This window comes from Ixodes scapularis, unplaced genomic scaffold (genome assembly GCF_016920785.2).
Source record: "Ixodes scapularis isolate PalLabHiFi unplaced genomic scaffold, ASM1692078v2 PGA_scaffold11__112_contigs__length_91849675, whole genome shotgun sequence".
NCBI classification, from domain to species: Eukaryota; Metazoa; Arthropoda; class Arachnida; order Ixodida; family Ixodidae; genus Ixodes; species Ixodes scapularis.
In genome coordinates, this window is record NW_024609837.1 from 6,906,461 (window position 1) to 6,918,023 (window position 11,563).

The following is an 11,563-nucleotide window of genomic DNA, read 5'->3' on the forward strand; positions in this document are numbered from 1 at the left end:
CTCCCAGTTTTACCCGTTTATTTCCAAATTTTGGTGGGCGCTTACTCAGGATTCTACGGTAGACATAAAAATAAAGTCAATTTTGGCTTTGGGTGTTGGAAAACCCGTGCACCTCGTTGAACCATGACGCCGACAGCCGCAGATCGGATATCCATCCAAACCTTGACAAAAAGTGATACAAAAAAAAGAAAAAAAGATTGCAATAATTTTGGTGGTTTACAAGTCTTGAGAAACTGACGTTACAAATATGAAAATAAAGTTTATTGTTATTTTTCTTCGTTGGCGATGGAGTAGAGTGGAATAACGACGCGGTTTGCGACAATACGCGAAGAGTCTCTGCCTTATATTTCAGTGGCTAGATGGCGAAGGCTACCGTCCATTACACAAAGAGTACTCGTCCAGTCCTCGCTCCCAGAAGTCACTCATCCGTCCATAACAACGCCCTGCAGGGCGCGCGACTGATCATGCCGATCAGGCGGTGTTGCGATTGCGTTATCACCTGTTCGCCAGCTCGGCAGTGGCCCTTGACCTCGCAAATCCACTCAATGTCATGCGCTTCGTAGCCGCTGTTCGCGGTCACCGAGCTCCCCGGAAAGCCTGAGTCCGGCGGGCGCCATGCGGAGACGGAACAACTCCGGCGTGCGGCTGGACTACTACCACCGGCTCGTGTCGCACACCATCCTCAGGTTCCAGGACCCTGTGACCGGACTCATCCCGAGCCAAAAGTACGAGCAGCACGCCTGGGTTCGCGACAACGTCTACAGCATCCTCTCGGTATGGGCACTCTCGTTGGCTTACAAGAAGCAGGCCGAGCTCGACGAGGACCGGGCCCGCACGTACGAGCTGGAGCAGAGTTGCGTGAAGCTCATGCGTGGCCTGCTCGTGGCCATGATGAAACAGCGGGACAAGCTCGAGCGTTTCAAGGAGACTCTGAGCACACACGACTGCCTGCATGCCAAGTACAGCTCGTTGACGGGCGAGCCGTGCGTGGGCGACGCGGACTGGGGACACCTGCAGCTGGACGCCACGTCCCTGTACCTGCTGGTCCTGGCGCAGATGACGGCATCTGGGCTCCAGGTGGTCTTCAACCTGGACGAAGTGGCCTTCGTCCAGAACCTCGTGTTCTACATCGAGGCGGCCTACTGCACGCCGGACTACGGTATCTGGGAGCGCGGTGACAAGACTAACCACGGCCTGCCCGAGCTGAACGCTAGTTCTGTGGGCATGGCCAAGGCGGCACTCGAGGCGATGAACGAACTGGACCTCTTCGGCGGCCGCGGGGGTCCCTCGTCGGTTATCCACGTCCTCCCCGACGAGACGCAAAAGTGCGATGCCGTGCTGCATTCCATGCTTCCCCGCGAGTCCAACTCCAAGGAGGTGGACGCCGCGCTCATGTCGGTCATCGGCTTCCCAGCCTTCGCCGTCACCGACCCGGCCCTGATCGAACTGACACGGACCACCGTGGTAGACAAGCTGCAGGGCCAGTACGGTTGCAAGCGGTTCCTGCGGGACGGCTACAAGACAGCGCGGGAGGACCCGCAGCGACTGTACTATGAGCCCTGGGAGTTGCAGGCATTCGAGGGCATAGAGTGCGAGTGGCCCGTTTTTTTCTGCTACATGGTCGTGGACGCGTGCTTCAGGGGTGACAGCGAAGCCGTCGATGCATACAGCGAGATGCTCGAGCGGCTCGTGGTCACGACCGACGATGGGTTCAAGCTGGTACCCGAGATGTATGCTGTGCCCGAGGATTGTGTGGAGCTCGAGCGGGCCTCGCCTCATACCCAAACGCGCGTCCCCGTGGGCCAGCTGCCTTTCATGTGGGCACAGTCGTTGTATGTGATTGGGCGGCTGCTTCATGAAACCCTACTGGTGCCCGGAGAACTGGACCCCCTGAACAGGCGCCTCGGTGCTTTGCGGCGGCCCGAGGTAGTAGTACAGGTGGTGCTGCTCGCAGAGGACGCTTACGTGCAAGAACGACTCTCCGGACTGTGTCCACCCCTGCAGACCGTGGCTGAAGTGGGCCCTGTGGAGGTGCAACCCGCCCGAGTCCTCGGCCAGCTCTATTCCCACCTGGGCCAGAGCCGCAAGCTGGGCCTGTCTGGCCGAGCCTCCAAGGATGTGGGCCTGCTGGCCACCAGCAAGCTGTACCTGTTACAGGACCGCCTCTTCGCATTCACCCCACAAAACCTGGACAGCGAAGAATTCCACCTGGTCAACGACATCGACCTCTTTGCCAGCACCTTGCGGTCGGACATTGCCGTGCTGCGCTCCCACTGGCACATGCTCGGCCGCCCCACCGTGGTCGTGACGCTGCAGTCACGCCAGCTCGAGAGAGACCGGGTGCCACCTGCCCTGCGGCAGGCGCTGGTCAAGCTGGCCGGGGGCTACATTAATGGCACCCGGGTCGTTCTGGGCTGTCTGGCCGAATTCGTGAGCACCTCGTGCCTGGCCAGCCTCAGCTTCCTGGGCGACGGTGAGCAGGGCCGTCCGGACTGCCTGGACGCTCAAGTGCGCGACTACCTTGACCGGGAGATGCGCCGGGCCTTCCTCAATCGGCCCCTGCGGCCGGGAGCCCTGCGGCCAGGCCTGCCTGGCGCGAGGGCGCGTCGCTCCGGCGTGGCGGGCCTCATCCGGCGCTCGCGCTCCATTCAACTTGATGACGTCGTCATCCCTTTCGACGGGACCATCGCGCGGCGAGACTCCTCATCAGACGAAGAGCCCCAGAGCATCGTGAGAGCTGTGTCGGAGTTACGACTGGACCAGGCGACGGAGCGAGAGCTGCTGGCGACGTTGCGCGACACAGACTCCCTCGAAGAGCAGGGAGACATCCTGCACTACCTGGCGAGCCACAAGGGGCTGACTTGGGACACCGGTCTTGGGCAGCCGCACGCGGTGGTGACGGTCAAGGACCTGTTCCAGGACTTCTACGACCGGGCCTGCCAGGAGAAGCGCTGGGGCCTCGTGCGCCATTTTGCGGGTTCTCTCGGGAAGCGCGTCGAGGACCTGGCAAAGTCTGTCACGGACTTGCTGGTTCGCCAGAAGCAGGTGACTGTCGGCATGCCGCCCCACAGCGAGCACACCATCACACGGCCGCTGTCCACCCGCGAGTTGCGAGCCATCATCAACCGGGCCCACCGGGGTGACCAGAGCACGGCCATGCTGACCCAGGAGCTCCTAGTCTACCTTAGCATGTTCATCCACACCGACCCACAGCTCTTCGTCGAGATGCTCCGGCTGCGTGTCGGGCTCATCATCCAGGTGATGGCCTCCGAGCTGGCCCTCCGCTGCGCCCCTGAGAACGCCAGCGATCTACTGCTGAGCCTGAGCCCCTTCGAGATGAAGACGCTGCTCATGAACATCCTCAGTGGCAGGGAATTCACAGTCAAAAGTGCCACTTCGGGGGCCCTCTCGGTCACAGCCAGCTTTGTGAACAAGCGCAGCGCGGCGGGCACGTTCCTGCGGAGCGAGCAGGAGGATGAGTCTTCCAGAAACCGACAGGGACAGTGGCTGCGCCGGCGTCGCCTGGACGGGGCCCTCAACAGGGTACCAGGAGGCTTCTACCCACGCGTCTGGGCCGTGCTCGAGCGCTGCCCGGCCCTGCAGGTGCGCGGCCAAAGTTTGCTGGCATCGGTCACCCACGAGATGACCCCCGGGGAGCTCAAGTTTGCACTGCGGGTGGAGCAGCTGCTCAATTCGGTGCCGGAGCCAGAGTACCGGCAGCTCTTTGTCGAAGCCCTCATGGTGCTTGGGCTAGCCGTGGAGAATGCTCTGCCTGTCGGGCCAACGGATGTGGAGGCCCTTGTGCGTTCTGCCCACGAGCTCTTCCTCGAGGACCAGCGGCGCTGCCGTGGAAACTCGTCCCTTTGCTGCTGCAGTGGACGACCTGGAGGCACCTGGTGCCGGCCCACCGCGGGCCTCTGTCAGCACTTCTATGACAGTGCACCCAGCGGCTGCTTTGGTACCATGACCTACCTGGTGCGTGCTGTGGCTTCCTCTCTTCAGGACCTGTCCTGCATCCAGCTGGAATGTGCCACCTCCTAGGCTGTCATCTGCATTCTGCTACTACTAGATTTGTTTATGTAGTTCCTACTTACAGCCATTCGATTTCCTAGTGCTGTACCCTTGATGCAAGAGTGAGGGGCTGGTTCGAGACAACTAAGTTTGTTGCTGGATAAAGGGAAACAAAGTGTTGGGACGGTGTTAAGTGGCATCAATCTGCCGTTTTTATGACTGTTGCGACCACAATCTGCCATGGCTTCCTCTGTCTGGTACCTGCCCTGATTCCAGCTGGAATGATACGCCTACACTTTTGTTGGTGCTCATTGCCATCATACAGTGCTTGTTGAATGTTGTGGTGCCTGTTGACAGCAGCAGGTCTTTATTGCACATCATCGATAGAAGCTTCAGGGTACAAGTCAGTCCTACTGAGGGAAAAGAAATGGCAGGAGTGTGTTAGTACGCTGTCCTTCACTCGTGTTTGAACCGTCGTCTATCTGGCATGTGCCGTGGCATGCTGCTTTCTACTGGAACGCTCTGCCTCCCATACTGATATAGGCAGATGTTCCCCACTAGATTTATTTAATGTTGTGGTGCCTACTGACAGCCATGGGCCTGTTTTTTTTGTTGCAGATGGTTTATATTATATATGTGTGCGGGTGCAGGCCACCCAAGGACTATACTCCGTTTCACCTTCAGTCCGAGCGCAGCGGACGCTAGGAGCCATCCCAGCCAATCCAGCGGTGAGAGGGTGTGGTGTGACCTTGAGGTCCCTGCGTCGCTCTGCCCGACCAGCAGGTCCCACTATTTTCTCCCGGCGCTGGCTCGGCTGGGATAGCTTGTGGCGTCCACTACGCTCGGACTGAAGGTGGAATGGAGTATAGGAAAGTTGTTGAATGGTATGCAATCCACTGTGCCTAGTCATGTCCGGAACCAGGAAAGTCAGCCTCCGTGGCTTGTTGGTTAGATAGAAATGCACAATTCTAATGTTGGCCTTGCAGATAATTAGGAGTTTTCAATAACTTCAAAGGGAAGGAAGCATACGAGTTGCCCTGCCAGCCTGTCGGTCAAACCTGCCTGTTCTGAACAGGCTGGACGAGGAAAAGCTCGCAAACTAAAAGCTGCTTCGACCATGCTCCCAGTGACTTCCCTGTGAAGCGGCAGGCCGATTGCATGACAGGAGACACATGCAAGCTTGTAGGTGGTGCAGTACACACTCCAAAGATTCAGAACAGCTTGTCAGATGTCATTTGACCTCGTGATTCACTGAAGTGATGCACTTAGGTCAAGCCATCTTGCAGCAGCAAAAGGAGACTTTTGGAGCAGAGGCATGGACTCGGTTTTAATTGGTCTTACTGCAAATGAAGTCTTGGTCACATCCTTTGTTAAAAAAACAGTGAAGACAACCTCTGTTGCTTTGAAATGGATATGTCTTGTGACTGCAAGCAAGGCCAAGATGCCAAGTTATTTTTGTAGCTTTTTGTAAGAGCATTGTTTGTCACTGTGGTGTTTACAAAGACCAAAATGGCAAGAGGAGCAAAGTGTTCGAGTCATTCTCTTCGTGTACCATCAAGTCATTATCGTGGTAGAACTTTCTTTCACAGCAGGGAATGCAAGCCAGCACATTCTTCCATTGTGGTGATAAGCCTATCTCAGTGGCGTAGGCAGGGGAGTGGTTTGGGGGTCAAAAACACCCCCAAAATCATTTTATTTTTTATTTGTTCCAGTCAGTTGGTGGGTTGGGGACGGCCATGTCCGTACTCGTGAATTGCACAGTACATTGACTACTACATGCGGAGATGGGAGAACGCCCCTCGCCCCCCAAAAAAATTCCTGGCTACACCACTGGTAAATATAAAGCATTTTTGTGCCTGCAATTTCACGAGAGATGCGTCTGAAGCTGCCCATTTCGTCGTCGCCATATTTTGACCGAGTTGCCACAGCAGTTACCATTTACTTTTCAACTTTAAGGGGCATTGTTGCAAGTACTATGCTTAGTGGGCCCATTTCATTGGGTTCCAATGCTGGAGAACCTGTATCGGCAGCTGTGCAAGTAAACCACGATTACTGAGCACTGAAACGCAAACGTCCAAACCAATGTTGAAGGAACACTGGACTCCGGAAAATCTTATTTTTTAAAGTGCCTGAATAGGACACAGCTCACGAAATACGCTTTCTTTGAAGGATAGTTTTTGGATATTTGTTAGGAAGCTCGTTCAAGGTATTCGAAAACAAGCTTCTAAACCGGGTTCGACATCTTGAAATGGAGCATGTTTCATTCTTGCTGCAAACTCCAAATCTGCTGTGCAACATACATATTGAACTGAGTGTATGTTTATTTTGTGACATACCTGTCCTGTCCCAGCACTTTAAAAAAGTTAGGAAGTTCAGTGTAGGTTTCTTGACCTATGCCAGTGCAAATGTTTTCTCATTTAATACCACCAGCATAGCCAAGTACTAGTCTAATTCACTTGTCACCAAAACGGTATTCTTGTTAATAGAATCGGACACATTAACAAGGATGATGGAACAGGAGTGTTGCATTCCCCTTTCTTTAACCCTTATTGGTATTTAACAAGATAAAATGACATAACGGAGCTGAAATAAAAAAAAATATCTTAATGTAAACTTGCAAGTTATAGGTCTGTTACCTGTGGGCAACACCAGGCAAAAGTTCAAAAATTGTTCCTTGCGTAACCTCTGGTTCACTAAAATGTCGATAGTATCTGCGCATACGATAGCCTCTAATAAAACGGCCACCTATTGTAAAATATTAGTGGCAAGAGGAAACCGCTTATCCATAACTTTCGGCGTTCCACTGCTCTTGGCCGCCTCGTATTTGCGTGCCAAACTTTTTTCTTGATGACAATTTGCGTATCTTTTCACTAAATGGCGCCATAGTTTCGATCTTCCCAGAATGGCTCTGGATCTTCCAGAGCCGTACATGTAGTTTGGTCATGAATTGATAAGAATAGGGCAAAAATAAGGGCATGTCATTGGCCGAAATTGTTTCACTTGCCTTGGGCGTGATGATTGACAACACTTGTGACCAACCACTAGCCACAAATATTCCCCTAGCAGAGGCAATGGAATACCCTCCGATCACAATTGCTAGGTCAGGATGTGTTCAAGTATTTCATTTCAGCACACTAGATATGACGTTTGCGACTCTTTGTAACTGCAAGGGCAACGCACGTGACATAGTCACGGCAACATTCAGAACGCACTCAGTCTTTCTTTCGATTGCACTCGCGGCCGCGGCCACGACGAAGTGGACAGCAAGAAGTGTGGATTCGGCTGTGCTGGAGTTTTGACCCAAACCCCGAACGCGCACCCACATTCCCGGTTGCACCTCATGTTTCAGGAAATTTTTCTCGTCAGTGTCACCTTTCCTAGCTCAGTAAATGCGCTCAGCACCTTGAAACACTCCTTTTCCAACAATCTCTTACAATTATACATTCGTGTACTTTCAGCCTCGTCCAGAAACAAAAAATGCCTGCGCCACGCTACGCGTATCCTTTAAGGTCATCCCGGCTCATTCTTGCTTCACAAGTTCATCACGGGTCGATAAGTGGCACTGCCGGCAGCGTCGCGTTCGCTGTTCCACCCCGGCTCCTCCCATTGACCAGACTCTCTCTATAGACCATTCCACTAGGAGGAGCGGAGAGAGAAGAAATGCGCTCCAGCGCTCGCCCAGTGTGTCGTCTGCTCCGTCGAGTGGGCTGTACCTAGCATCCGGCTGGCATTCAAACTTGGTTTAAAATCGCATCATTTTGGAAATTTCAAGTGCAGAGGCGCGGATTTTGATATGCAAGTTATTGTGTAATGCTATGCTCCATAGAAAGACTAGCCGAGTCTAATTGTGATAATACCTGTGTGCGGACAAAAGAAAAACTGTTTCAGAGTGGCCGGTCGCTCTGGTGAAAAGTAAATCTGGTTGCTGTAGCTTTTGTACTATAGACCAACACGCGGCCCTGACGTCACGCAGCTGCGGTGGCGCAGTCGACGGCACTGCGCATGCGCAGACGAATCACTCCACATGAATTTGGTTTCAGCGCACGCGCAGTGCCCACACCTGGTGTGGGCAAACGCGGGCTTGTTTGTAAACAGCGTGTCGGTCTATACAAAGTTCCTACTGGTGTAGGCCCTAAGTGACAATGAGTGGAAGTTTGGGATAATAAATGAAAACGTGCTCTCCTTACGGATTACACGCAATGGTAGAGCGTAGTACTGCTAGCTGACTCCACTGCTACTAAAGTAACGGAACAAAGATAAGCTAGTTGGTCATTTGTTGAAATAAAAGAGCAGAGCTCTAAAGGCCAACTTTGGAGTAGTCCTAAATATTTTAAGAACGCGAACAACTTTACAACGACAGCCACGAGTGCGAGTTTGATACCGCCCGCCGGTACAGCCCAAAGATGGAGAGCGCCAACCTCCCGGATTGTCGTCTGCTAACAAAATCGGGCACGTGCCTTCTCTCGTTTTACACCGCCGAACCTGCTGAACCTCCTGGATGTGTGGAGAGGGCGCTGCGGTCGAACAAAATGGGGCCACTCTGAGAGCGCTAAACAGAATGGTGTATACACTGCTCTTGATCTTCAAGACTGTTGCCAGACTAGAAGATTAGAGAAATATAATCAAACAGACTATTAAAAACAAATCTTATGTGGTTCGTTGCCTGCAAGCAACACTCGTCAACAAAGGGTTAAAAGCCTGGTGATATCGCACGCTGCCTGGTGATTAGTTAGAAGGGGTGGGAGGAATCATGTTTGTCATTTGAGACTTGGGCTAAGTTGCGCAAGCTACCGCCCGTTACAAAAGGTATAGCCAGTAACATCCATCCCTCCTTGCAGCCACTTTTAATTGGCATCAGCCCCAAAGTACTTGCTGAGTGATGGAGGGTATCACAAGGCACCCGTAGATGGTAGTTTTAGGAGCAAAATGTAAACTGGAAAAGTAATGTTTTGATATTTCCCTCCCTATTTAAACTAATTAGGTGCAGTTTATACTTTAATGGCGGTGCCCTCACACTGCTGGAGTCCTATACGCCTATCGAGCCCTCGTCACCAGGTAAAAAAGTGCCGAGTTGCTGGGCTGTGAACGCATGCGCAGTGATGTGATTGGTCGGAGTCATTTTGGAGCAGCTGAAAGTTCATTTGAAGCAGCGAAAAAAGGGACTGTCCAAATGGGGCACTTCAAGCACGCGTGAAGCAACAATTCTCCGCCATATGAAGTGTGGCCCTCCGCTTCCGTCAGTCTTTTTGGCCGGGGGGAATGCTTTCCTCTGCCACGTCTGCTTGTGTTCTTCACAGAGGCCTAGGGCATGCAGAGCCGTATATGTAGAGAGTTTGGCCATTCGTTGGGAAGTATAGGAGACAAATGAAGCGGCGCCATTGGCCGAAAGCGGGCTGGGCGTGTTCCAGGGCGTCTTCAGAAATTCGAATGTGACCAACCAGAAGCCGGAAATAATACCCTGGCGGTGGTCGCGAGAAACAAACCTGATAACTGCATTAGAGTAACTCTCGATGGCTGAAAATATGGTACACGTGATGTTTCAATCACACTCATCTAAAATGATGGTGGAAGAGTGCGACTAGCGGAAAGATCGACATAATCCTTACGCCAAACGCCGAGCGCCGGGAATCTGCCGTCAGAGCGGTCACACTCTGTCCGCGCAAAACAGAGTTGAGCGGCGCATTCGTTTCTTACATCTTTCTGCAAGATCATGATGAAACAACACGTGAACCCTATTTTCAACCACAAAGAGTTACTACACTTCACTCTTACGCACTTATTAAAACCATATACGAACAGAGACCTTCGATGATCGATCGGCTCAGAACTGTTTCTCGCTACCACCGCTAGGGGATTCTTTTCGGCTTCTGGTTGGTCAAGAGAGCATGCCAAGCCCTCTTTCCGAGTCTGCCGCACGCCCTGGCTCTTCCCGCGCCTCCCATTGACCAAACTCTCTACATATACGGCTCTGAGGGCATGCTCATCATGTGGGTATGGACATCCAGTCATATGATCTGTTGGCTGTCAGTGAATCGCTCAAGGCCTCTGCTGCTGTTTGAGTCCAAAAAACGGGAAAGGGCGTGGCAGAACAGATGGACGGGCAACAGGCACACCAGTGGCAGGTGGCGTCAAGCCTGACGACCACTGAGGTCACAGAAAAGCGGAGGGGGCAAGGAGGTAAGCCGTGATGTTTGACTGGTGAATGTACAAACAGAAGACTGACTGCCAGACAACTTGCACTTCGTACGGCAGAGAAGTGTCGCCTCACGCGTTCTGAAGTGTCCTGTTTGGACAGCCCTTAAGCACACATTATATTTCCCCTCGTACCACTGTGAATATTATGTTAAGATTTGTGTGTTGACCTGTCGAACTAGCAGACAATGTTTACTTTGCCTTCCCACTTTTGTGAAATCTTTTGTTAGCGTTGGTTGCACGGTAGGTTTGATCCCCTCGAACACGGAACAAGCTGCTTAGTTGTGCGTAGAAGCAAAAAACACGGCAACATTAATCCAATTGATGAATGTCAGTATCAACTGCAGTACATAGTTATTTTCGGTACAGAATCAAGGATATTTCACTGAAATAATGTTAAAAAAGAATAATGTAGTGCATCCATATGATGTTCTCTTCAAATTATAACAGTTCTAATAAAATTGAAATTCCCCCCCCCCCCCCCCCCCCCCCCCAAAAAAAAAAATATATATATATTTTTGTTTTATTGTGGACACTGATAACACAGCTTCAAATCAGTCTATAAAATTGGGGCAATACTCAATTAACCTTTCTAAATCTCGAATTTGAAAAGGTATTGTCAGAATATTGCAGTTCAATATAATATACATAATACTTGCAGCTTTATTAAGAAATCGCGAGTCACGCGCCACCTTGGAAGGGTGCTTCCTTCTCGGAACGCGGCGGGTGAGCTGTGGCGAATCAAGTTACGCATAATCGCAATGCCCGTTTCGCGGTTGTCGCTTCACTGCAGCGCACCTGTGCAAGGTGTGAAGTGCACTCACCGATGCCAGCTAAATTGGCAGAACAAACCATGCATGTGACAAATATTGCAAAACGTTTCAGAGTATTGTCGGTGATTGATAGAAACGATTAGTACAATATGTGACGTTATAATCGAAAGTTCTGAAAATTTGCACAAGCCTACCATATAAATCTGGCCGTATAACAGGGCCCTAGCTATTATATTTTAAGTACTTTAAAAGAACCACGAGATTTATTTTAAATTCTGCGTGCAAAGTCCATGACGCCACGGAATGGTCATACACTCTCACCACCTCAACGTGACTGCCAAGCCAGTCCACTCTCCTCCACGTGCTTGAAATGCCGAGAAAACAAGTGGAAAGGAGGTGGCTACCAACTAAATCACGTCTCGCGCCGTCAATACTGATCTAAAAAACAATTTTGTTTTTGTAAAATTCATTTTTTGACACAAGTGTCCCCACCAGACTGTTTAAAAAAAATTTTTTTTTCTTTTCAGTGGCCCTTTAAGTGACATTGACTTTGGGCGGAATGTTGCTGCAAATCCCTCAAATTTTAG

At 51.5% G+C, this 11,563-nt stretch overlaps 1 protein-coding gene across 1 annotated transcript; it reads left to right on the plus strand.

Moving 5' to 3' along the window:
* Positions 1-438: 438 nt before the first annotated feature.
* LOC8027295 (probable phosphorylase b kinase regulatory subunit alpha) lies at positions 439-5,873 on the plus strand. The gene has a single exon (XM_002407670.4). It carries the CDS (start codon positions 616-618, stop codon positions 4,039-4,041), a length of 3,426 nt encoding a protein of 1,141 aa, XP_002407714.3. The 5' UTR covers positions 439-615; the 3' UTR covers positions 4,042-5,873.
* Positions 5,874-11,563: the final 5,690 nt, after the last annotated feature.

What these genes read in the sequence shown, in the direction of transcription:
- LOC8027295 (XM_002407670.4), top strand. Translation starts at nt 616, where the DNA reads ATGCGGAGACGGAACAACTCCGGCGTGCGGCTGGACTACTACCACCGG.